This window comes from Haemaphysalis longicornis, unplaced genomic scaffold, assembly GCF_048455015.1.
Source record: "Haemaphysalis longicornis isolate Haplotype H1 unplaced genomic scaffold, Haemaphysalis longicornis Haplotype H1 scaffold_7, whole genome shotgun sequence".
In the NCBI taxonomy this organism is placed as follows: domain Eukaryota; kingdom Metazoa; phylum Arthropoda; class Arachnida; order Ixodida; family Ixodidae; genus Haemaphysalis; species Haemaphysalis longicornis.
The window spans coordinates 85,691,361-85,718,945 of NW_027526422.1; the positions used below are offsets into that span (position 1 = coordinate 85,691,361).

The following is a 27,585-nucleotide window of genomic DNA, read 5'->3' on the forward strand; positions in this document are numbered from 1 at the left end:
CTCAGCTTTGAAATTTCGTGTCAGTACTCCGTTAAGCGGGTGCATTAGCCCTTCTCACGCCCGATTCTTGGCCAATCCCCCACGTGGGTATGTGCCATGTCAGCGGCCAGGCAGCGCGCGCCCATCTCCCCCCGTTGCCAAGGAAGACGAGGAGATTCCTGGCCAATCCCCCACGTGGGTATGTGCTATGTCAGCGGCCAGGCTGCGCGCGCCCATCTCCACGTGCGCGGACATCGCCGGTGGACGCAGGTTCAGGGTCGCTTAAGAAGTGCATTGCACTTAAAACAAACTGTTCATGCAGAGACAAGCAACTGCCAGCGGACGCCGCTCGCCAATATCTCCTCTTCCCCATCTCTCAGGCTCGCTACTGCCAGCCCTCACGAGCTATTTGTGCCGCGTGCAAAGCACTAGGAAAGCTATTTGACCGCTAGCGCTTGGGGGATAAATATGCGGTTACTCCAACCATCCCCGAAGAAGCGGAATTCCAACAGGTGGACTCCAGGCTTTTACACATGTGGGAGGCCAAAGAGAGCCTTAAAAAACGCTTCAAGAGGGATAAATGCAATAGGCCACTCAAACGCCGCATAGCGAGACTCAACCTCGAAATTCAAGAGTACGCAGACAAGCTCATGCTGCAAAATTGGCATGCTCTATGTGAGCGCACGGAACTCCGGATGGGCACGGCTAAAGCTTGGAATATACTTCGTCACCTTATCGATCCCGCAAAAAGTAAATCCGAACAGTGCACGAATATGGAAAAACTTCTCCACACGCACAATCGGGGTGATGTACACAAGACAATCCAAGAGATGCAAACTCGATTCACACCTCCTCCTCCGAGCGCAGAACGCATTCGATTGACAGCATCGGATCCCGCTGTCGCTCTGTTCGAGCCATGCTGTAAGCTCGCCCAGGAAGGAGCTGTTCCTGTATCGTCGTTGTTCATCTCTCGCCATGCAGCAAACCAGTTAAGTTTTTGCCTTTGGCCTTTTGTCCTCATCACCAAGGCAGCAGCTTTTGCTGACCGCTCGACCACCACGCCACCACACATGACGGAGGCGACGAAACCCGGTTCGGGAACACCTTCCCGAATGTAACATTATAGCCGTTTTAGAAGCACTAAAAGACTAGGGAACAAAGGAAAACTTCGTAACACTTCTAGAGGACATATACAGGGGGCTCAAAATTAAGTCGACAGGTCTTTTAAAAATTAGCTACAGAAGCTTAGATTTACGTGAGGACCACCTCTACAGTGAGGTTGTGCGCTCAGGGGGACACATAATTAGGTGGTAATGATTGATGTCGGTGGCTTAATTGGCTAAAATTGAATAATTAACTTTTTAGTGGCTGCAGTAAGCAGGCACGTTGGTATTGAGAAGTTAGACGCAATCGTGTTTCTACGTAGTTTCATTTGGCAGAATTCTTCTAGCGCATCTGTACTCCCAGATATCGAACTGCGAAGTTTCATTGCCGTTCGCACGATTACGCATACTAGACAGCGAAGACCGGCCCAAGCGCCCCCCCCCCCCCCCCCCACCTTTGTGCCGTCTGCTGTGTACGGTCTTTAGTTTGACAACTGGATGAAGGTATAGGCAAGAGGGATAACTGGCACCCTTTCAGTGTTGCCCATGGCGTTATCGCAATCAGATGTACTCGGAACCGCTATCGCAGCACTGAATAAAAGGGAGGGGCTCTGCACCGGTCTTCGCTGTCTGGTAGGCCTAATCATGCAAACCACAATTAAACTACGCGATTCGATATCTCGGGGGAGAGATGCGCTCGAAGAATTCTGCCAATGAAACTGCATAGAAACACGATTACGTCTAACTTTTCAATACCAACATGCCTGTTTACTGCAGCCACTAAAAAGGTAATTATTCAATTTTAGTATATAAGCCACCAACATCAACCATTACCACCTTATTATGTGTCCCCCTGGGCGCATAACCTCACTGTAGAGGTGGTCTTCACGTAAATCTAAGCGCCTAATTTTTTTAAAAAACTGTCGACTTAATTTTGATCACACTGTATAATGAATGCACGGGCAGGATAACTCTCCACAAGCAAAGCGATAAATTTACTATCAGAAAGGGATTAAGACAGGGAGATACCACCTCTCCAAAACAATTCACAGCATGTCTGGAGGGGTATTTAGGAAGCTTGACTGGGAAAACATAGGCTTAAGGATAAACGGAGATTACTTGAGCCATTTGAGGTTTGCGGACGACACAGTATTACTGAGTGAGACTGCAGAACACCAGCAAACAATGCTTGAGGAACTAAAATTAGAAAGCATGGCTGTGGGTCTGGAAATAAATATGAATAAATAATAAGCATGCCAAAAACGTTCTCTCCAGCTTAGGAAACGAAACGCTAAAAGAAGGAAAAGAATATAACTACCACAGACAGATGGTTAGTGCTGACCCCAACCACGCGAGAGGAATCCGGCGCAGAATAGGTATGGGTTGGGGAGCACTCGGCAAGCACTTCCAAAGAATGAAAAGTAAGCTGCCTCTGTCACTCAACAGAAAAATCTACAACCTGTGTACACTGCCGGTAATGACGTACGGAGCTGAAACTTGACGCCCTACTAAAAACTAGTGAGCAAACTCAGGTCGGCCCAACGGGGCATATAGTTTCATACAATAATATTATTGTATGAAACTCTATGCAACGGGGTAACAGAGTGGATACGAAGAGAAGGGAAATAAGGCCAATAACATGATGGAGGTATGAAATACGGAACTTCAAAGGTAAGCTGCGAACTCGAGCAGCGCGGGACAGGAGCGGTTGGAGGTCAATGGGGGAGGCCTTCGTCCTGCAGTGGACCTGAGTAGGGTGTTGATGATGATGGTGATAACACCACGCCCCAATAAAGTCGGCTTTACCACTTCACACAAACACATTGCTCGGAGCATACTTTAATGGGCACCCTTAAATAAAATATTGATTGATTGATTGATTGATTGATTGATTGATTGATTGATTGATTGATTGATTGATTGATTGATTGATTGATTGATTGATTGATTGATTGATTGATTGATTGATTGATTGCACGGTTTAACGCGACGAAACTACACAGGCGATGAGGCTCCGGGTTAATTTCGACCACCTGGGGTCCTCTAACGTGCGCCTAAATGTCGAACACACGGGCGTCTTCGCTTTCACCTGTATCTGAAAAGCGGCCGCCGCAGCCGGGAATCGAACCCCGGGCCTTGGGCTCAGCAGCACAACGCCTTGACTACTAGGCCATTGCGGCGGGTATATGAAAATATGAAGGTCCTAGGCCTTTTAATAATTACATGCATATGATCCACGTTATTCCCTGAGCCCCTTTAAATTCGGCTTCATTACTAGGTGGAGGCACTGGGGAGGCGTGTGTTTAGAGGAAACTTAAGCGTGGTTACATGAAAATATCGAAGCTCTGTAGCCTTTTGTTATTAGCGTTTTCTTATGCGGCGACAATGTGACACTTCAAGCGCTGCAGGCGGACACACCGGTTTCCCCGTTCCAGTTCACGCAGAAATGGTACGCATTAAAACAGCGTATCGTTACTGCATCAGACCTGCGGCCTCAGACATCATAGAGCGTGACAGCGGTAGAAGGACTCCTCTGGTTAGCGGACCTTGAGTTAAGCCGACAGAGCTGCCGCTATATGAGTGGAACGACCCTTTAAGAAGGCGTTGCTGAAGAGATGTTAAAGGTGCTCCCAAAAGTAAACGGCACATGGGTTGGAGATTTTGAGGGGATTTTTCCGCCATGTGCCTAGCCAGCAACCTCTAAGGGACTTTTCAAGAAAGTCAAACTAGAACAAAATGCTGGCAGCCGCATAAAGTAGAAATTATTCTAATTTCACGAAGCCGTGCTCCGTTTCCTTTTGGGGGGCACCCGTATACCTTTATCACTAGCAAATATTGCTTACACACGACTGCCGCGTGTAATGGTTGAGAGTATACCTTGCTTTAGTTAACCGAGCCTTATTGATAGCAAGGAGCCGTCCCTCTGGTCAACATTCTAGGCCCAGTGGAACAGTGATATTCATTGCGAGGAATTTTCATTCCAGTCAATTTCATATTCTAGGCTAAAATGAGCGAAACGAGTCCCTGTCCAGGGTGCAGTGAATTTTCACGGCATGTGCGTGTGATGTTCCCGCGAGAAGCGCCCTATGCCTCCTTATTTGAATCACTTAAGTGACACAAGCAGCCGTCACTTCGATTTAGTTTTTTCTAGACACATTTAATATCAGGTGGGTACAAACGAAAAAACCGTGCATCGATGGGCATAATAACCAGAAAAAACCTTGGTTTATTCCTCTATCATAGGAATCGGTAAAACACGGAAGTGAAATATGCAGCGAAATCTGAAGCTGAGCATGATTTGCGGGTCGGCGGCTGTCTTGTGGGTGTGCTTGGCGAGCGACGTCCTGCTGGTGGGTCGCTTCGGCAAAGGTGCACTGCCATCATTTCCGTGACCGATATGACGTCAGCGAAATCTTGTTGTATACCGGCATAAAGCACTTTCGTGTTAAAATATAAAACCTGAAAACGAACAACCCTAAGAAAAACGTACTCTTTAGTACTAAAGGTTGCTTCACCGCAAGAAGACCCTATGTGCAGGGGTGCACCCTTTACAGGCCGCTTTCTCCGTTGTACTGGCGTCATTTCCGTGACGAATATGACGTCAGTGAAATCTTGGTGTACCCGGGAATAAAACACTTTCGTGCTAAAAAAGAGTCGAAGAAATCGGCCGCACATTGGCTTATTTCGCAGCAAACGACGAAGACGATAGTTTCCCGCCGCCCCTTGTAACACCCTCTCCTCCAACCCCTCACGCTTTCCCCTCCACTCTCGACCCTCCCGTGATACGTACTGCAATAGAGGTTTGCTAAAACCAATTAAATTTTCCCGCGTTCTCTGCATTACCTGGCGATCTGTTGATACCTTTTTTCTGTGTTGTGCTTGGAGCTCCTGGGGACACCTTTTGATTTAGAGCTTGCTTTTATCTAGCCTCCCATCGACACTGTTTGCAACGCGTAATTGTATTCTTTATCCTTTAAATACTATCGTAAAAACCAATTCAACATAGTACTCTCGGTTCGTATACTTTGCGCTGATTAATGAGGACATATTTATTAGTTACGGCAGCAGTTTTAGAAATAGTAGTTCTGAACTTCCCTACACAATCGGGCGTTGTTGTTTTTCTTCATTTTTGCTCCATCCGAGCAGCAAAGTGGTGAGAGCAGAAGTTGAAAAAGCTTGGTGCATATCGCTCACAACCGAAAAAATAATTGTCAGTAGTCGTTATTTGAGGTAGTCGTAACCCTTAAATAACGGCTACTGAGAAATATTTTTGATGACTATGCAGGCAATTATAGGCAGTGGCCTTGCTACCCGGCTAAAAGGATAAACATGGGACGTCATCACTGTACTGAAATCCATGATCAGCGCACCTCACGTAAATGTGTAGCCTCCTTGTGTGTGTGTGTGTGTTTTTTTTTTTTTTGCATGCCGATATTACAGTAGAGTTTCAGGTATTTCAGTAAAGTCTGCTAGAGTGAGGGGCTGCACAGAAACACTACCGTCACTGACAGGGACGTAGGAGGCGCACTGGGAAGTGGCAAGTAACTAGTAACGCGTTACCAGTAACTATAGTTACTTTTTCAGTAACTTGTAACCGTAACTAGTTATGTTTCAACTAGAGGAACTTGTAACTTAACAATGTTACTTTTTTACACAGTAACCGTAACACAAAATACCTTTGCTTTCTTTTTTTGTAAAAATATCTGACAGCAACACTCGTTAAAGGCCGACGTACAATTCACGCTTTCCACTTTTTTGGACTTCCTCCTTTCCCTTATCATTTCCATCTTTCACCTTTCCACAACCAGGAAGCTTCTCTGGGTGGCGTTGCCACAACACGTATGGCTCTCCTCGCAGAGCCGTACGTGTTGTGGTAACGCTAAGGTCGCTAAGAGGATTATCTTACCTGCAGGAGACCGAGGTCGGAGGTGGGTCATCGAGGTATTTTTTAAAAACTTTTTCTTCGGCTTGAGTAGAGCGGCAATTAGACCCGCGAAAAGAGGGAAGCTCTCACTGACGTGCCCTGACTGACTTGGCCTTATCATTTATTCTTTCTTCTCGCTTTCTCAATCTGTTTGCACTATATCCTCTATCCTTTCACTCCCCTCTACTTCCCGTCCCCTGCACTGGGTTGTATGCAGGTGAGCTCCCTGCCGAGCTCAAAAATATCCCCAGCGCACAATTCACTTCTTTTCCCCTCAAACAACAAGCAGCTTTGAGAAATAGCTCATCCTATAAGATTACGTTGAGTTTCGCAAATAAATTTCCCGACACCAAGGGCGCATCAACAAAAAAGTTGATGAAACACACACAAAAAAGCACAACGATGCATGTGTTCGGGGTGCCGCATATATGTGTGCCCTCTTTTATGTTCGCTTCGTCTAGGGTTGTACCACGCTCAACGTACGTTTCTTTTTCGTTAATTGCGATATAACATTTAGTTTCACAGTAACGGAAATTAAAGTAACGACGTGACAAGTTAACTTGTAATTTGCAGAAATATTAATTACTTTCTGCAAAGTAATTACTTTTTGAAACTCTGGAACTGCAACAGTGTTACTTGTTTATCGACGCGATTTCTGCCGCGGCGACAAAGACTGGTCCAGACCAAACGACAAATACGATCGCTGGGCGACAAAGCGACAGAAATCCCGTCGCTATGGCTGGCTTTCGCCGCAAGTGGGAACTCGAGCCTGTAGTGACGTTGTCATGACTGATGGGGCCTAACCCGAGAAAATGCTATCTGAGAACACCTGGTTTATGGTTAATCTGAGCCCAACTGGGAATTTACTGTAGTGTTTTTCAAAAACCGATTAACTGCTGTCCTCCCTCAAAGATGCCCATTTATATGCCGCCTCGGAATTACCGAGAAAAGCCTTTCGAACATGCTGAAAAGGTTATTTATGGATAAAATGTGAAAAAGGAGAGGCCACTAGCAGAAGTAATTTGTCGCACCTCGCAGCGGACACTGGAATGCCTTGCGAGAATAGAATGCACAAATCCTGAAATCATTGAAACAAGTAAAAAAAAAATACGTGTGGAGGTGCCGGGGATCGAACCCGGGGCCTTTCACATGCAAAGCGAACGCTCTACCACTGAGCTACACCCCCAACGAAAACCCTGCGTGTATAATAGCGATGTCTATTTTCAGCCGTTTTTGAAAAAAGAATTGTTGCTTGTTGGAAGGAAAAAGAAATTTTCCTTGCTCATGTGCACATTAAAATTTTGGGAGAACGTTAAACTACCTTAAATACACATGCATTACTTTGCGTAGGAACGTTTGTTCTTGTACTGAAAGTACGCATCTGTCTACTTTTTGCCCACCATGTGAAATCAAACACGCGTAGTCGTGCGGAGATGCGGAGGCAGCGGATCAATTTCTACCGTTCGCAACTAATCATGCGGCGTCGTTATGAGGTTGCCTGTTTTGTCAGCCCCTGAGCATGAGGGCGAACACGCGGTCTAGCGCGGAGGCAGCAGAAGTTCGTACCGCCTACTGTACGACCTCATATCACTAGTCATACCGGTCATACGTCAATCCCGGAACGGTCCGCGGACTACCGGACAGCTGTGAAGGAAGGGATTCAAGGCAACGAGGAGGCCCACTGAATCGCCCAGGAGTAACTTCGTAGAATCCGCTGATTCAGCGGCGCATGCCGATATCGACGCTGAGGACGGTGCCGCTTTGGCGAAGTCCGAGCGGAAGGCCGTTCTTGAACACGAAGTGTCGGATGACCCTATTTTTTTGGGTGGGGCAACCCGTACAGCACTCTCAACTACAAGAAATGTGATACCGGGGCCCCATGCAGTACTCGGCATCTCCCGTGGGAATGTTCAGCGCTCAGAACGCTGCCTGAGGCACTTGGCCCGCTACGACCGGCAGACTAAACTTTGGTTGGAGTACTTTGGGTTCATGCACTTGGAGCTGCACGTCACACAAAGTACCTGCTTGACACTGCTGATCTCCAGAGAAGCAGCTATTTAACTTGCTTTTTGTTGCCCTTCTTTCCCACCATATTTGTTCTTTGTAATCTTCCAAGTTTGGTTCCGGCGGCCGCCGCACGAGGGCTATGCTACTGCAAAAAGGTCCACTGCATAGAGTTAATACTACTGGTCCACTGTAAACCTTTATCTCATAAACCATGTGTCAGTATACATGGTATACATTCAGATCATTCATAATGCATTCTATTCTATTCTATTCTACTTGACGGTTTGACGGTTGATTGGATGCACTTCTAGATTTTGCACTTCTCTTAACTTTCGTTAGAAAAGGATGGTAAGTTTTTCCAATAAGCGTGTATTCATTCATTCATTTTTTGTGGTACCTCCACTTCGATGGCAGTCCTCCGATGACCCAGGACTGGTACCTGGGTGCCCTTTTGTATGTGGCAAATATGAAGCCTAATGGCAGAGTAGGCGATTCGTGAAGGACACATGCTGCAGTGGCAGCGGGTTTTCCCTCTAGCAAGGAAGGACTCTTGTCAAAGATTAATAATATCAAAGAATTGTTGCTCAGCCAACTATTTCCAGCCCACCTTTCCTTTACTGGCTCCAGGACTGAGAATGTCAAAGCATTACCCACGCTTCATCGGTGCAGTTCTCTGGTGTGCTAAATATCGCCTGCAAAGAATTTATTACGTTTGAGCTTTAGAATGCCACACGCACGAGAAGAGGACTGACTGGTGTAGAAAAAATGGAGTTAATTGACATCCTGGCTGGTGGGTGAACCTCTATATGTGTGAATGCAATGAAACAACTAAAACAACGTTTACTTTCGTTTCGGCTGGTGAATCAGCCTTCACTGAAGTAATGTGTTAACAAAGACAATTACATTGTTCACCACTGTTATGCTTATCTGACCCACCTTTACCGGAGTGACAACCAGTTCAACAGCCGAAACATCGGTAAACACGACATTGTTTTTATAACACGAGTAATTCGTTTTACCACTATTCCTGCAGGTTCCTTGTGAATTTTCTGTACCGCAAGCTCGTATGCCCACATATTTGTTGAAAATGTGCAAGTAAAAGAGAAAGTACAGTGGAGAAAGCAATGCATTTATACCGAAGTGAACAAAAAAAATTTGCCATGTGGTTAGACTACCATACGAAAACGCACACAATTGAATTTGATTGGTACCAGAAAATGCATGGGAAAGGGGCGACCTTTTTGTGTTTTGCTTTCAAGGTGCACTTACGTAAGATGCACAAAAATTGGGGTTGCAGTTAGGTGGTACCTCACAGCTACGATGGAAGGTGATAAGTTGCTTTTCCCCAATTTTGAATCCAACTGCCGCAGCTAATGCAGGTCTACCGTAGTTATTGAGTGGACAGGCAGACAAGCAACCTCAATGGATTACATCAGTGATGCCAGAGCAGCTATTGAGTGGACAGGCAGACAAGCAACCTCGCTGAATTACATCAGCGATGTTCTCACCTTACGGTGGCATATCACGTATTGACAATTGCTCCAGAACCTCCTGTAGCTACTCCAGATTATCATCGTTCTTGCGGCATATTAATGTTTTGACATCTGCTTCAAAAACTTCAGTAGCTACTCCACATCACCATTGTTCCTCCTTCAAAATGTGTGGTACAGCTTCTACCACTAAAACCGCAATTTGTTTTCACAAGTGCATTTTTATACGCAGAGGCAGCTGCCTTCAGGCATGATCTAGCGCAAAGCCAGGTGTTGCTAAATGACCTTTAATAACAGCACAAGGAAGCAAGTGACAACCGAAAACGCTCACAAAAAGCAAAGCACTAGTTCATGCAGCAGCTTTGCTCACTCATTTTCACCTTAAAAAAGGTTCCCTACTTTTTCAAAGCATTGAAATGGTGGCGGGAACCTTCAATTGAATTTCTCAGACAGCACGTGCTATTTTCTCTTGTCATGTGAACGCGATAACTCCCCCCTGGTTTGCTTGGTCATGGTGACAACGTCCATTCTCTGTTAGAAACTTAGAGAATGTCCATTCTCTCTGTAGGATGCCCTGAATGGACAGCATTCATTTATTCTCCACACGTTCAGTTGGAGAATGAATTTAAGCAAACCCTGGGCCAGAAAATCACTCTCCTCAGATGTCAGTTGCCAAAAAAACAAATGATTCCCAAAATGCAATTTGGAAATGGCATGCTGTCAATCCACACATATAACACAAATGAAAATTCCAATACACTTTAACCAACTTGTACGTTTTCAAAGAGTTTATTGAGACTGCAAATGCACTGTGACCGTTGGAGAAACCAGCTGTGAACTTCTTGTTAACTTTTACTTCCCAATACTCACAAAAATTTGGAGCAAATCTTATTCCCTTTCTTCCGCGACTTGCCTGCTACCACGCTAGATTTGTTTTCTCCCGCATGTTCTTACATTCTCGCAATTTAGGATTTAATACACGTACACCTTCCACGCTAGCTGCTTTTTTAACGCAAAATTTATTATGCCGGGGTACACAAACCTCACCCACGTCATATCCTTCACGGAAATGACACCAGAAAAAGTTTCATTGGCGCAACGGTGCCCATGATCAGTCTGGCCTCAATGGGAGGTTTGGAACACTCTGCCAACTCAGCCATGAAGTCATGCCTGGATAGCTGTACGAACGCGCTTATGTCCTTCCCTCCAACTTCTACATTCAGATCCTGCTGCCGTCTAGGAGCGGTGAAGCGAAGTAGTGCGGCATGACGCTAATGAGCACCGATAGTTGGCGCCTCGATGGGGCGGTGTATAGCAGCGAAAGCTGCTGTATTTATCCGTCCGCCGCCTATGTGGAATGCCGCTGAGCTTGTGGAACCCCGCCGCCGCATTCCGCAAGCTGAGCTCGTCGCAACACAAGGGTCTGGCGTACATGCCATCGAGCAGGACCAATGTGGGCGCACCTTTGCCGAAGCGACCCGCCAGCAGGACGTTGCTCGCCAAGCACACCCACAAGACGGCTACCGACCAGCAAATCATACTCCTTTCGATGTAGCCGACCGTGACCCGCCGCGGTGGCTCAGTGGCTAAGGCGTTGCGCTGCCGAGCACAAGGTCGCGGGTTCGATTCCCGGCCGCGGCGGCCGCTTTTCTGATGGAGGCGAAAAGCAAAAACACCTGTGTGTACGAGATTTCGGCGCACGACAAAGATACCCAGGTGGTCAAAATCAATCCGGAGCCCTCCACTACGGCGCACCTCATCGCCTGAGTTGCGTCGGCGCGTTAAACCCCACAATCAAAATCAAAATCGATGTAGCCGACCGTGACTTCGCCAAACGATTCACTGACAACCCGTTCAGTTTCGTTCGCATGGTTTGCAAGTGCCTGGGGTTTCAATCGGATTTACGCAATGCTCCTGCACGTGTAATCCAGTGTCTAATGCTGATGCGTCTAACGGTGCCATGCAGACGAAATATGAATGGTGAGGTGCAAGTTCATATCGATGCACAGTGAACATTTAAATGCTCCTGTGAGCGCACATTTCACTTTCGTGTTTCACCAATTCCTATGAAAGAAGGATCAACCATATTTTTTGCCCATCTTTCCAAACTGTGATGACAACTCATATGATAAACCAACGACACCTACCTGTATCTCAACGAAGCCCTTTCTCTGCGATTATCTTCAACTTCATAGTTGGCACTAGAGTGAAAGAGCTTTCTGTGCCTCAACCACTTCAACTTTTCTCATGGTAACTCATCACTGAACTTCACAATAAAATGTCGTGGCGATCGTGAACAGCTTCACTTTTGCTTCTATTCCAATGGTGACATGCAACTGCAATAGCTGCAGCATTTCTCATACAGCAAACAGATAAAGAAGATTCAGCAGAACCTGCCGTAACAGGTCCCACCACAGACATACAAACTGCCGAAATAAATACACAGAGCGCATATTGGAAACAATGAAAGGCATACGGACTTTATTGGCTGCTTCCTACCCAAAGTTATTTTCTGTCAGAACAAGGGGAAGAAAAATACTGAATCAAGTAGCGCAATCATTCAGTAGTTGTGTGACACTAACGCTTTAAGATCGTAAAGAGTAGAATGGGCAATAAAATGGCACAGTCTTCCATTCTCCAACTTGCAAGATCAAAAAGCAAACACAAAGTTTGTGCATTAGCAAGGAGATGAGCTTCGCTGCAGTAACATACAATGAAAGCCAAGTTCACAAGTGGCACAACGAAGCCAGAAGTGCAAAAACGCAACCCTCCGATTCCCTATTTGGCCATCATAGAACAAGATGCAGGGCTAAAAGCTACCCCACACGGTCATGAATGAACCATACTTTTTTCGATAAAAGAAATCAAAGTGATAATGCCATACGGGGTTATTCCTGAAGCATTGCTTGGTTGTGGCAACATATGACTCCGGAGCCACGATTTCTACTCCCCAATTTCTTTTCTTCGGGCAAGGTGAAAGCACGCGTTACTTTTCTGGAAGTCCCATGGGCTGCGTTCAGTCTCGACAATGCAACCTGGCAAAGTGCGGGCGCTTTGCTATCTTCACGAAGATAAAAAGCCACAAAATTCCTGGAGACAACAAATGCACCTGCCCTGTTCCCAAAAGTATGAAAAAGAGAGTCTGATACCTTTGTGGCTGCTTTGTTTTAAACATTCTCAACCAATAGTGGAAAAAAAAAGTGTAACCTTTGTGCGTAGTACAGTTCACTGTCAACGATGCGCAGGAAATGTTGCGGCAACATTCTCACGCCAGTGCACTTGGCACATTTGTACTTCATGCAAATAAATTAGGCTCACCTTCACACATTTTCAGACATGTCAGCATTCGACGATCCGGAATATTAAAAATAATCTACCTAGCGAAATCATATCTGCACCAAACTTCCCCATGGCCACACAAACAAACAGTATGCCCATTTGGGAGCGCTTCCTAGAACTTCACCATGCAAGGGTTTTGGCTTTAAACACAGTCGAACTTAAACATGCAATGGAGTCAGCCAAAGACAGAAAAACTGTGCAGTTCATGTAACGCAGAGCAACAACTTTGAACAAAACCTTGGCGCTTAAAATCGGCACAATTTCACTGGCTAAACTAACAGGAAGATCGCTAAATCTTCATCTTAATTCAAACACTATTTCACAAGGAAACGTGTCGGTCGCAAGCTTGTCACAAAACATCCTGGGACCAAACTAACCCGATCACGCGCATTCAGAAGCATGTACTCAACAACCTACATTCCTCAACTTTTGCCACAAAAAAAAAAAAAAAAAAAAAGAGAGAGAGAGAAACACAAGCAAATAAAAAGTGCTAAACACATGTGCAGCAAATAACATCGTGACCAAGCACCTACGTATACCCTTCCTTTCAATGCTTTTCAAGCCAAAGGCAAGGGGCACAGTTAGTACACAAATTCTGGGCAAGTAAAATTTAAAAAGAAGCATCCAACTTCACGCCCCACTAGGATAGCTGGCTAGCTGGTAAAACTTGAGTTATGTGCGTGAGATAACCTGAAGCAGCACACCGCTCCATCGTCGCAACCCGTTTCTACGGTGTGAACACAACAAAGTTTTAAGGGGATGGAGGGGGCACAATACCACCCTCCCTCCTCCCACTCCTGCGGCCAAACACACTGCAAGGCTCACATATAGGGCATAGGCATCGGGTAGTGTGTGGTCGGGTACGGGGGAATGGGCGCAGCCCCGATGGGCGGCATCGGCGGGTGGTATGGGCCCCCGGGCGCGGGCGGGGCGGGCCGGCTGGGCGGGGGTGCGGCACCCCCCATGGGCCTGGGCATCCGGCGGGTCAGGAGCTCGGTCATCTTGTCCACCTTGATCCGCCGGAGGTGTGCCAGCTTGCGCGCCTCCACAAACTCCTCCAGGAACGACTCCACCGTCCGGTCGCCGTCCAGGAAGCTCAAGGCAATCTTCTGCGAGGAAGCGTGAAGCAGTGCAGGGCTGGTCAGTCTTTTGTTTCCTGTTTATTGAAATGGTGGGCTGTGCAGTCACCTGAAGAGCATTTGTGTGAAGTACGAGCATTGGGTGCTTACTGATGCCTCTGGGTGGACAAGAACTACAAGTGGACCTGCATGTTTGATCTGTCGCAGAATTAGGCTAGAAAGCTGCCACCCCTGCGTACACCAGCGTTATTCGCTATTTAAGGGAGTTTGTGTTAAGGGAAACCTGCCACTCTACACACTGCTGTACCACTGCCTACATTTAGCAGAGAGAGCTTTTTATGCCTCATTTGAGGATATTTTGTAAATTGTTCTCTTTGGCTGTATCAATGCACAATGTTTACAAGCAACAGAATGTCACCAACAGCTGTTTTGAGCAAGCTCATGCAACTAAAACTGCTTGAAACTACACTGCATGGTGAGGATATTAATGTTACATATTGTCACGTGCCAATCTGTGGGATGAGACTCATGAGAGCATTAAGTAGGACAGACATGCTAATCCCCCGCGTGGGTACGTGCCGTGTGATGGGCACAGCAGAGGACGACGAAGGAGCGCGTTAGCTAGCGGCTCGTGTGCTCGGTTCTTGGTCGCCATTTTTGCTAGCCACCAACCGGTGCTCTTTGTGTGTTTCCTCTGGCAAGTTAGGCACCTTGCCTAATAAATACTTTGCCCCTGCGTCTTCGCCAAGACAACTTCTCTGCGCCCCTGTTTGACAGGACGCAACACTGGTGGAGGTGCGGGGTAAAGTAAAGCGGGGTTAGGCACTGTGACCACTCCCAACCTGGTGCCTTAACAAAATATGGAAGACTAAGCAGAGCACGCGTTACTGCATTGGGGGAAAACACCACCAACAACAACAAAAAAAACAGATTCAAGTCAGATGGCAACTTAATTTATACTGACACGCACACATGGCCTTTGAAAAAATCTTCATACAGCTAAACCTCATTACAACAAAATTTGAAGGGGTGCCGCAATTTACTCATTATAAGCAATATCTCGTTATAGCTGCAGCAGGTATTTACTGCAAATGTTGTGCACTGTACTTATTTAAAACAAATAGCGGTTGAAACTGGATCTCGCCGCATGGCGGTACACAATCTGGAGATAAAAAGGAAAGGTCATGCCCGTGCTTTATTGCAGTTCAAAATACGCAACGCTCATTTCAAACAGACCTTGCTGCAAAGAAGTCTGTAACTGTCCATCAATGCATCTTTCTTATTCAAACGATGGCTCGCTCAGCTTTGTGCCTGATGAGACTGCTTTTGTCATAGCCGCCTTCTTGTCTAGCATTCATGCTGCTTGATCAGCACGCGCAGCATGATAAAAGATAAGGCTGAAGACACGCATACAACTTTAGCAACATGGCTCCCGTGGGCCACGGCGCACATTGGCGAGTGACAACAGTCGCAGATGCATTGGTGCACCGTCCAGCTTTGCACGTGTTGTTGTAGGATGCATGGCGGGAGTTTTGAACAGCTAAATACAGTTCTCTCGTTGCGCACTGTCTCAAATCCGCATTGCGCAGTCGTAAAATTGGCTAAAAATTTTATCTCCTAAAGAAATGTGTTCGTTATATCCGGTAACGAGCAAATTTTACCCCTAAAACAAGCTTTCAAATACACTGGTTTCAAGTATAAAATTTAAGGGGAATTACGATTTGCCTGTTATATCCATTATTTCGCTATAGCGAGACTCGTTATAATAAGGTCTAACTGTAGTTGTATGAAGCAGTAGCTGTTAAAACAAGCCCTGTCACATGACAGCCTTTTATGAATCCACACTTACACAAGACAGACATAAAATTAGGGTACAGCACCGCCGTTTTCTTCAAAGCACAAGGCTACACTGATTTTTTCTGAGCATTGAAGGCAATGACCAAAGAAAAGGTGTTCACACTAGAGTTTGTAATGCTCTACAAAGGGCTACTCCTCCCATGGCAAAGTCCACCCTCGAAAAATTGAGCAATTTCAGTGGCTGAACTCAATCTTTCAGTACACTCAGAGATGATCTGTATGGCACTCCCCAGTTTCAAAACCCCAAATATATGTCCCACTTTTGTACTCCCATAGCCCATTTTTTAAAATTGCGTGCTGAATTAAACAGTGTGGATCCCTGAAGATGCAAAAACCAACTAGCTACACTTCTGGCGTTGCTGTGTCCAACAACAGCACCAAAAATTGCCTTACTTCAGATTCTTCGTCTGCCTGGGCTGCTGAGGTTTGAAGCAGGGCCAACGTCGTCTCAAGGGATGACTGTCCGCCTAGGGAGTCTGAAAGGCATGAACGTAAGGCACCATCACTAAAACGCACTTCTGAAACCAAAGAAAAAATATCGTCTTCCATTCTGCCACTGCTTTTACTAGTTCAAATCGATTGTAAATGCAAGACGTTTACACCCATAGGCTCACAAAGCAAATTCTGTTTCAACACACTGCTCTTCAATTGGGACACCAAGCAGAAAGCACATTGTTTCGTTGAGAATTAATTCCGTTAGTTCCTGAGTTAGCGACGAAAAACAGCCACGATCACAATTAGTTACTGCCAAATGCTGAAAGGTGCCCCATCCCCAAACGATAGCCCACCGTGGAATTTGGTGCGATGCTCTTTTTTGCAACACCTCCAGCAGTTTCCAATTTATTGCCGAAGGCTAGCCCATTCCATGAACTGTAACTGAATTTGCTGCAATTTTTGGGTATTTCCCCTTCTCCTTCTACCACATTTCATCTTCTATTACCACAAGCAATGAATGAGAGGACCACGTACAGTACTTCTTAAAGGGACCATGTTACACTGTTTATCCTTATTTTACTTGAAAGAACCATCCTTTGATAACTGGCTTAACTGCATTCTCGCACTGAAAAACACTGCTTTTACACACACACACACACGCACACAAGATTACTTACATCGACAACTTAAATGGTTCTGCTACACAACATCCACAGTGATGTCATTTGTGAGGTACCAAAAACATAGTAATCAGTGTGTTCGCTCCATGCTAACATTCAAGCAGTGCAACCAAGCACCAACACAAGTGCTTTTGTCAGAGGCCACTATGGAATCTGTTGTTCCTCTATCTAGGTTAATTTTTTGAAATTTGTGCTGAAACCAGTATAATTTTATCCTAGCATGGCAATCCTTCGAATATGCCAAACATATTTTCTCTTGGTGGTATCTTTAATACCGCAGGCAAGCACTTTGACACACAGCCACTACTCCAACAACATGACTATGCACATGAATCCACATAAAAACATAAATGTGCCTCCCAGATAAAGCATACAAACTGTGGGCTGCCATGAAACTGCCTCCAAATAGAGATGTCCGCAGCAGCTCTCAGGTGACAGGAACGACCAACAATGAACTTATCATTTTGTCACAACCGAAATTTTGTAAAAGAGAACAAATTACTACAGAAGACAAAAACAACAGCCTTTTCTTACACGTGCGCCCACTGAGACATATTCCATGCCCGACTTTATTAGTTTCGGTGGCAAGCCTTTAACTTGACCATTGAAACAGCCCTACCTCCCACACTGCATTTCTGAGTTTGAAGTTTTAAGGCTGAGGCCATACATTTCTCTGAACAAAAATAACAGGCAACACTACCAGTCCCAACTGATTTGCCAAGGTTTGCTGCAAAGATGCTGAATTTTCACGTCTGATCAACACTTCGCCGACACAGCATGGCTTTCCTGTGAGACTCATTTTGAGACCACTAATCAGGAGAGGTGAGGAGACAAGAGACACAGTTGAACCTCGTTATAATGAACACTGACATAGCGAATTATCGGCTATAGTGAACTAAATACGAACTTTGGTTGGCCACGCTTCATTTCAATGACACTTATTCTTTTATGACGAAACTGAAACCGTGCGAGCCACCCGCGATATCGGATATAGGTAACGAAGAAATATTTGACCAGGAGGCCGAGAAGCTACTCGGGAAAAACCCTCTGTCGTCCAAATCAGGAGAAGTATAAAGGCCCTGGCCCTTTTGTTCGCGAACACTGCGGAAAACTCCATCCTGCTCAGTGCTGTGAGTAGCCACCAGATGAAGATCGCATCCTTCATCAAATAAATAAGGACGTGGGCCTGTTTTGTCAAGTTCTGTCGTAATTTCACCTACTTATGTTCTGGTTCATAGAGCTCGAAATGCAGCAAGGAGAAAGGTAAGGGCTACCTTGTTTACTGGTTCGAAACCTTAAAAAAATGCATTTTTGTATCAAGTATTTTTGCGCAAGCCAGATTGTCAATTCGTTATAGCAGATTTCTACCTCTGCTGTTAAAATGAATATCGGTTATAACGACCTAATTTGCTGTACCGATACTACTTCGTTACAATGACGTTCGACTGTACTACAAGGAGGCTGTTCCCTTCCCTCTTTCGAGGCGGAATCTGCCAGCACCCCCCGAGAAAGGGTGGGAGTGAGGGAGCGAGACGGGCAGCACGCACCGAGGGTGGTCTTGTTCTGCTCGGCCTCGGCCATGAGCTCGGAGGCCTGCTCGTAGAGCTCGCGCAGCTGCTGCCTCAGCTCCCTGAGCCGGGGCTCCCGGGAGAGGTTGAAGTCGGCCAGGCTCTTGTTGCTCGCCAGCAGCATCTCGCGCTCGTTCTCCGCATTCTTCACCTGCACAAGGGGACACACACACGACGTAGTGTCAGACTCATACCTCGCCAAAACTGGGCGCCACTCACTCACACTCACCCGTCGCACTCACTATGCGCCCTCCACCACTTGCACCCGCTCACGCTCACCACTCGCCGTGACCACTCACGCTCACTTGTGCTCCCGCTCACCACTTGCTATCACTCACGCTCACCATTCACCGTCCCCACTTGCACTGACTCGCGCTCACCCCTCGTCGTCTCCCCTCGCACGCGAGTGTGTGCAGCCTACTTTCCATGAGTCATGGTACCGAACATTTAGTGCATTACAGCATCAGAAGGCCATCCAAATCATATTCCTAGATCAACACGCCACCAGAGAATTAACTCTAGGGTGCCCCATAGCAGGAGCTCAGTGACAACATATTTCCAAGGCTAAATGCAATCCTGCCATTAACAACCATCACAGCGAGCGGCCCCTGCGATGAATAGCCAACAGCAAGTACAAGCGCAATAGTGGTGCTCACCGCGGTAAGCCCTGCAAATGGCGCGAGTAGTGTGAGTGCACTCGCAAGTGGTGAGCGGGGCTCTTCACGAGTTGCTCTCGCACTTCCGAGTGGCGAGTAGGGCTCACTGCGAGTGGCGCCGCACTCGCGAGTAGTGAGCGGGGCTCACTGCGCGTGGGGCTCGCACTCATTCGCATTCACACACGCCAGTCCAAAGTGATGGTGAGGCTCACTCACCACTCACTCATGAGGGGTGAGGGAGGGTTGTGTGAGCGCACTCGTGAGTGAGCCTGCTGACCTATGGGCAGACCCCACAGCCCCTCGTGCTATGAGGAGCACGCGAAACGCAAACAGCATAGGAAGTGCACCACCCTCCCTTTGACAATCTGTAACGAGTGGTTGCAAGGTTTTGATGCGAACATAACTCCCCTCAGCTAGATAGGAAGTGGGCTGCACTCTAGTAATCTGCTCTGAGCAAAGGCACCAATATATAATGTCTCAACTCTCAGCAATTGAAAGCAATTTCACTCCCGAGTCTCACAGCACATGCATTCGGTTTGGTGTGGCTTGTGGTTTCCGCAAAAATCAAATACTTAATGAAAATCAAATCCGCTTTTTATGCGATGGACACTATGCCCAACAATCATGTGGGGCTACCAATGCCTGCGGAGAGCTGAATCGGCCGGGGAAAACGTGTTCCAGCTCATATATCAATGTTTAAACCCTTTTGAAACACTAGGCAAGGGTGCTTAAATTTTTTAAAATATCTCTCTGGGCTCTTAGTTCTTTTTCTGTAGGAAATCGCTCCTTTGATTGATTGATTGTACGGTTTAACACGTCGATGCAGCGCAGGCAATGAGGCGCGTCATAGCGGAAGGCTCCGGATTAATTTTGACCACCTGGGGATCTTTAACGTGCGCCGAAATATCGAACACACGGGCGTTTTTGCTTTCCGCCTAAATCAGAAAAGGGGCTGCCGTGGATGGGAATCGAACCCGCAACCTTGTGCTCAGCAGCAGAACGCCTTAGCCACTGAGCCACCGCAGCGGGTAGGAAATGACTCCTGTTCTGCCTTGAGTCAAAAGCGGGTCTGATGCTTCAACCTATTTTGACTAGCACTGGTAACTGATCAATTAAGATTCCAGTTTATCAATGCCATAATGATGACCAATTGTTTCTACCAGCTAATCAGTTGAGATGACACGCCCAAATGTACAGAGTGCTTCCTGCTAAAATTCTTTTCATCACATGAAACTAAGTCCACATTCAAGTAACCAAGCTTGCATCATTACACCAAATTGGCAGCACGCCCAAGGAACTTCATGATAGAAACTGGAAGCCTATGGTGTAGCAATAAAAGAGAAAGACGTCGGTGTCTTTTTTTTTTGACAATGATATATTAGACAACTTCAAGAAAATGCGTTAACACACATCCCCAGACAAAACCTCTCAGTGCTTGGTAAGCGAACACTGGCAACTAATCTTGAAATGGCATGTGACCTTTGTCCTCTCTTTCTTATGGTGCTAAGTCACAAAAATGCAATGGCTTATTTAGTACATACGTCAGAGAATGTGAGAATGTGAAGAACCATCATTGTCTCAGCAACCTAATTCTTCAGGAATGTTTGAAGTGGTTGCAAATTCAACTTGCAATGGTGCAAAGTGCAAGTAAACTGTCATATGAAAAAATTACTTGGGTTCTAAAATCTTCTTTTCATTTCTGCTGGTGAGCACAATCAGTTAAAGAGAAATCATAAATCCATCAAGGTTTTACAATCAAGTGGGTTGAAATTCCGATCAACTATGTGAAGCTCTAATCCTGACCTTTGCGAGTATTTCTACAAAACAACAGGTTTATATGACAACGGCGCATGAGCCTCATAAAATGCAACAAAAAAGTTAGTCATTGTATTTCTCTCCCTGCGTTCAGTAGCCCTTCTACTGAATGTTGAAAATAGTGACACGGTAGGTGCACTAGATAATAAAATGTGACTGCAAAAATTTGATGAACATGAATGAGCATCTAACCCTAAGTTTACCTAAAAAAAAAAATAAAAGCAACAGTGGCAGTTTTTGCTCAAACAGTAATTCCAGCTCCAACATAAAATGAGCGCTGGCCTGCCAGGAATAAAGTAAATCCAACAAATGAAAAAGATTCGCTGAAACCTCATTAGAACATAACACTTTAGGCTGTTTATATGGGACAAAGGACATTCATGTAGAATCAAATGCCAGTCGGCATCCTAAATGTTGTTTTGAACCAGTTAATTAAGCATAAAACATACCGCACATAATATTTTTGCCTCCTCGAGAAGAAACAGTAATGAGGTCCCGCTGTTTAGTATTACTAAAAATGTTAGTGGGTTGGTCTTTCTTGTGGTGGCAGCGTTATATCACTGCACCAATAAAATTTCACACGTCACATTGCACAAATGAGCATCCCAAACGCAAAGTGATGAAGAAAAAAGAAGGTGTTCCACTCAACGTGAAAGCTGTCGGCAGTGCAGAGCAGTCATTTGCCATAATGGGCTGTGGCGCCGTTATCTGCTCACTGCTACCACCCATCACACTCTTCGCCGCCCTGTCTCGCTCCTCTCTTGATGAATGGAACGAAGGCTTGTCCAATGCAATTTGAATTTCCCACCTTCGCAGCGCTCGTGCACCCCTTGCCTAGAACAGCGCGAGGACGCTCGCTTGCGCACGTCACTGTTGACTGCTGCTTCGCGGCCTGTGTCTTCTTTGAGTTGCTAAGGGAGCACGAGTTCACTCTAATAACCTTGTTTTTCTTGGACAATTGCGTCGTCTTTGGCTTCGTGACAATATTTGCAATTACTGTTGCCTCACAGTTAAAGACACTGCAGGAGTGGGTATACAAGATCAATACGAACAAAACTAGCAGCACACTTGGTAGGTAGTTCCTTCAAGAATATCTTGTAGGTAAGCAAGGTAAGCGTTGCAATGAAATATCTATGTCATTCCGTAGTTCTGCTGTGTAAGGAAAAAATGAAAATTTAAAGCAATCTAAAAACGGCATGAAGGGTGTGATATCCGGGGGTTATATCTGTGAGTGGTTGCACCAGAGTGGTTGCCTATGCGGATTACCTTATTCACAAATTGCATGTGGTTGAAAATCTTAGTTCTATTTCAAGCATAATAATTAGTAGACAAAGCTGTTCGAGCAGGTAACGTGCTTTTGGTTATATCATGTCTGCCAGAATTATCGGCCACAGACACTAAAAGAGTAAATTTCATCTCTAGAGCGAATTTGTCAATTAAAAAAATCCACAATGAGCTGCAATTTCTCCTATCTCAAAGTGATTGTACAATTGATCCACAATGAGCTGCAATTTCTCCTATCTCAAAGTGATTGTACAATTGAACTGCATGCTAACTATATCATCTTATTTTCTACCTTATATTCCACTTTACATGCCAAACTATATGATTTCATATTGTTCTTCGTTAATATATTCCGCTTTACATATCCAACTATATGATCTCATATTGTTCTTCGTGAATATATTCTACTTTACATACCTAACTATTATTCCATATTGTTCTTCATTAAAGGAGCCATGAAGAGAAAATACAAGTTTGGTTTATTCAAAAGATTTCCTCGTTAGAATCATACTGACACTACTTTTAACGTAAACTTTGCTCAAATAAGCTACATAATTAAGAAAAAAGGGAATGGCCATGTGATCCACTAGCTCATTTCCCGCAACAGAACCTATGATGTCATACCAGACAGCTCTGCAATTGGCGGAGGGCGGCAAAAGCAAACGCAACGCAAATTACGCAGAGGTTATAAGCTTGCCGAACGAGCTATTTGCGCTTAAATTTAGGGCACGTTCTTTTTAAAGCCGTAAGAATGGTGGGACATACAGTGGAATTTACGACAGCACACGTAAACATAGAAGAACCGATGCGTCCTGCTGTTGCTACTGCGCGCACTATGCTTGTTTAGCTGCACAGATCTGCGGGACTTTGGGGTTGTCTCAGACAACACTAGCCTATTGATTGATGCAACGGTGTCTTACGTGACCATATTTGTCGAGCGAGCACTATGTTTCACGAAGCGATTTTCTCCCAGAATAAAAACAAGCCAGGTTTAAATACGGTCAAAAACAAACCAAAGTAATAAAACGGCTTGCCACGGTATGGTGGCGCCATCTAGGTTCAGTAATGTAAACAATCGCGCGAGTACCTCAATGCCAGCGCCGCCGTACAGGGTGGAGACACCCTTTGAATGGTCCCGTGCCGCTGCAATTGGGTAACGTGCTCAACGCGTTGTTCTTTTCGTTTCCCACGAGACCCAGCAACGCAAAACAGATAAGATGATTCAAACTTCGGCAGTTAACCACGTTGTGGCAATAATTTTAGCGCGGTTTTGATACAATGACTTGCTTTGTCAGCGAGCGAGTGACCCAAAATGGCGGCGCCAGCATATACATGTCTCCACCCTGTACAGCGGACGCGTGAATCAAGGGACCCTAGGCTGCAGAGCGGTCGGTTCATGTGATGTCATTGCAGACCACGAAAACACACAATTTAGCGGGAAAATCAAAATTTTAACTTAAATTAATTTCTCAGTGAATAAAGCATTGTTTGCATTAGGAGAAGCGCTGGGGGCACTATAAAACACAAAATCTTTCGAATAACACAAACTTGTATTTTGCCTTCATGGCTCCTTTAATACACTGCCCTTCAGGAGGCTGGTACCCCTGATTAACTTCTAGCCGGCCAATAAAGATGTTGTTCTCTCTCTCATTTTGTACAAAATCCCACTGTGACTGACAATGCCGCTAAGGAAGTATTTCTTGAACAGAACTCACTGTAGAGCTGTCTGCTTCGTGATGATGATGATGATTCCTATTGGTTTCCCCTTTGAAGCGGGGTGATGACATGTCTACCAAAAAGGACTAATATGACCATGTTTTACACCCTTGGTCAAAATACTTTCTTTTCCCTGTTACAGGTGGTAACTGTCCTAGGCAATATTCCCCTCTCTGCTTTTCGTCCACCAGCATTCTAATCTTCTTTTCGTCCCCTCGACAGCCTTGAAGTTAACTTCCTCTCTGATACCCTTAAATCCTAGGGCTTCTGAAAGCCCAATATTCCCTTCATGTAGATTTGGATGGATACCCTCACATTCTAACACTATGTGCCAGATAGTTTGTTTCTTTTCCGCAGACCACACATACCCCATCATTTTGTGAATACTTCCTCACAAAACTCTTAGTTTGCAGGCAACCTGCTCTAGCCTCAAAAAGCAAAGCACTGACCTGGGAATTATCGTAGAAATTTTCCCTTCTGATGTTCATCTTCTCAGCCCTGTACATCTCTAACGACGTTTTAGCCTCCATTTTGTCCCTCCATTTATTCGTTTCAATCTGCCTTGCCTCTTTTTTGGTTACCTTGGCTGTTTTGGATTCCCCACTGTTCTTTCCGTATTTCATCGTTAGCCTTCTCGTCTTTCTTAACCACTGCGTGTCCACGCTTTTCAAGTATAGGTACCTAAAAACCTTAGCTGCCCACCTTCGTTGATCCATGGCCCTCAACCTCATCTCAAAGCATATTTTATTCCGAGCTTCTCTAACTTCAAACGACGCCCAGCCCATATCTCCCTGAACTGCTTCGTTAGTTGTTTTTCCATGCGCGCCTAAGGACAAACGTCCTACCGTTCTCTTGTTTACTTCAAGGCCTGATAGAACGTCTGATTTTAAGCAGAGTACAGCATTCGCAAACGTGAGACCCGGAACCATTACTCCTTTCCACATTCCTCTTACTACTTCATATTTGTTATACCCCCACAGAGCTCTATGCTTTATTATAGCTGTGTTTCGCTTTCCCTTCACCTTAAGTTGCTCCTCGTGAGTACTTAAGTAGTTATCCCCTTCGTTTATCCACACTCCCAAATATTTATATTCCTTCACTCTAGGTAATTCGCCTTGCTGGATAGACACTACGTCGGTGGTAGCGTCATTGAAAACCATTATTCCTGATTTTTCTGCACTGAAATTTAACCCGAGGTCAGTGGCTTCCTGGCCGCAAATATTTATTAGCCGCTGCATATCGGTTTGGTTATCAGCTAAAAGAACAATGTCATCTGCGTATAACATTCCCGGAATATGCTGTTGTACCACTTCGCCTTGCAGCATATGGGTTAGGCTAAACCCTACTTGACTTTCTTCCAGTTTCTTTTCTAACCCTGCCACGTAAAGCATGAACAGTATTGGGCTCAAAGGGCATCCCTGTTTCAGTCCCCGATGGATGCTGACCTGCTGGGCGCATTTCTGTCCTTCCCAAGTAAGGTGCACTCTATTGTCTTTATAGATTGCTATAAGGAACTGTACTAACTCGTCATCTAATCCCTGGAGTTTCAGCATTCTCCACAGCCGTTCTCTGTATACGTTGTCATATGCACCTTTAATGTCCAAAAACGTAATCCATAGTGGTCTATTCTGTGCTTTCGCAATTTCAATGCATTGCGTTATCACGAACAGATTGTCATCCAGTCGCCTGTCTTGTCTAAATACAAGAGGTAAAAGTTACAGTCCCTAAAGAAACAAGTAAAACACAAAATGACAAGCAGTGCCTGCATATATCATTTCGCCTTTCCTTTTTTCATGGAACAAAGGAGTTTCATTTATTGCAGCCAAACCAAGTACAAGAATTCTCCCATAACTTTGTGTAAGAAAAAATACAGGCCATAAACAGTACAGGGGTGAAGTTTGAAAGCAAACAAGCGAGTGTTTCTGGAGTTTGTACTGGAGTGATGCAACGTTGTGCACTTTGACAGATGCAGAAAGAGCCTTCGTGCAACACAGAGCTCCCTTCAGATATTGATTTTTTTTTCCTCTTGTAGCCTCCATGCAGCCAGTACAAACTTGTGCTCAACCTATTATCTTAAATCCAGCATGTCATAGTGTTCACACTGGCTGAAGTACTGCTCTATTCATCAACTTTAGCTCTAAATATGCCGTTGCCGATATTGTGTGAGCCCCTTCTTTTTATCACCAAGTGAGCTTCTCGCTGTGCTTATTGCATAAAAAACACCACACAGCCACAGAAAGAGAGGAATGAGGCTGAAAAATGTGCGAATTTTTAATCTGTACATTTTTGAGTGACTGCCCCTACAGTGTGTTTACAGGCAGTAACAGAAACACAAAAAAAAGCAGCTTTACAGAAAGCGTGCAATTTTACCTATTAAAAGATAAACTTAATACAAGCTTTAAATCTTGTCCTCCTATGCAGTGTGAAAGCGCAATCATATAATAAGGCGACGTAAGCTAAGCCACCGCGGTTCTTCCCCCGTTCTTTGCCTAATCACAGGTGATGAAACTGTTGAAAAAGCTTGCGTCTTAGAAGCTAAGAAGGGCATGGAGTACCGACATTACCGCGCTATAACACGTGTTTTCACACGACACCCGTTTCTAGCCTAGTTAACACCCTTGTAGGGTGGTTTCCATACTTAGGTGAAAAAGCCGAACTACGTGGCACGCTAGTATCGGGAGCGAACAATGACAGCAGTGATTGCATTGTGAGGCAGCTCAATTGTATCCTGAGCAACAACGTGTTTAGAGAGCCTCAAGTCTCCACATCAAAAAAATTTCCGCTTTTCCCAAATGAACTGCCGCTGACAGGCATGAACGTCAGCGTTGACAGCTCCTCCACCTCGGCGAAAGGAAAACAGCGAGAACAGCGACGAAACACGTTTTGTCGAACACACACCTGCTGTAGATCTTTAACCATACTGTCGACCCGTCCATCGTCGTTGAGAAGCTTCTGCAGTTCTTCGGTGTTGAGGTGCTGGAAGAGGCCCAAGGCCGCCGTGTAGTCCGGGTTCACGTCACTCACGTAGTACGGCATGTCGACAGACCTGCGGGGAATAGGAGGCGGAGGCGGAGGCGGAGGTCGTTTATGGCGAGGCATTTTGTGCCGCGAACGACGACGGCCCGTCACTGGTACTCCACTGATCGCGACGGGACGTACGGCTTATCGCATCGCTTACTTCACAAGCGACGCGCACACTGAAATAGCCATGGCAACAGCCAATCATAGCGCACCTTCTAAAGTTACCAGTGACGTTGAGTGGAATTGCAGGAAGATGACGCAGCTTCAACAGGCGCCGGAGCAGCCGAAGTTCCCCGAGCCAGAATGACTCCAACATCGCGGCGGGACGGACCGACACAGCCGGCTGTACGAGGTTTGTATTACGGAACAACGGGCAGCTTACCTTCGGTATCAGGTGCTTTCAAACATCGGCGTGGTGGCGGAGTGCTCTATGAGGCAGAAAAATGTGTCAGTTGCAGTGAAAGGACAAGCGAAACGACTTTAAAAAAACGTCACGCCTCACACTCGGACCAGAGCAACCATCGAGCAACAACAAATGTTTACAATGCTTCTATGTTGCCAGATTGTAGCCGATCCACGACGTGGCCCTTTCGCGAAAACGAAACCGAAAAGCCAAAAAACTTTCAGAGTTT

The 27,585-nt window shown here is 45.6% G+C and overlaps 1 protein-coding gene and 1 non-coding gene across 3 annotated transcripts; both read right to left on the reverse strand.

Moving 5' to 3' along the window:
* Positions 1-7,120: 7,120 nt before the first annotated feature.
* On the reverse strand, positions 7,121-7,192 carry Trnaa-ugc (transfer RNA alanine (anticodon UGC)). Its single transcript has one exon. It is a non-coding gene; the product is annotated as a tRNA-Ala (tRNA).
* Positions 7,193-11,957: 4,765 nt separating this feature from the next.
* LOC144146037 (vacuolar protein sorting-associated protein 37B-like) lies at positions 11,958-27,541 on the reverse strand. 2 transcript variants are annotated; one of them, XM_077677958.1, is made up of 5 exons: positions 27,336-27,541; positions 26,831-26,978; positions 18,441-18,612; positions 16,172-16,254; positions 11,958-13,951 (listed from the first exon to the last, which is right to left on the reverse strand). In XM_077677958.1, the coding sequence occupies exons 2-5, from the start codon at positions 26,966-26,968 to the stop codon at positions 13,664-13,666; spliced, it is 681 nt and encodes a 226-aa protein (XP_077534084.1). In that variant the 5' UTR covers positions 26,969-26,978; positions 27,336-27,541; the 3' UTR covers positions 11,958-13,663. The 2 variants fall into 2 exon arrangements, with proteins under 2 accessions (XP_077534084.1, XP_077534083.1); XM_077677957.1 differs by lacking the exon at positions 27,336-27,541 and having other exon boundaries at positions 26,831-27,118.
* Between the last annotated feature and the right edge of the window lie 44 nt (positions 27,542-27,585).

Excerpts from the sequence above, each read along its gene's own strand:
- LOC144146037 (XM_077677957.1), bottom strand. The coding sequence starts at position 27,031 with ATGCCTCGCCATAAACGACCTCCGCCTCCGCCTCCGCCTCCTATTCCC. Across the intron at positions 18,613-26,830 it reads TGGTTAAAGATCTACAGCAG|GTGAAGAATGCGGAGAACGA; the intron begins GTGTGTGTTCGA and ends CCCCTTGTGCAG. Across the intron at positions 13,952-16,171 it reads AGGCAGACGAAGAATCTGAA|AAGATTGCCTTGAGCTTCCT; the intron begins GTAAGGCAATTT and ends GCTTCCTCGCAG.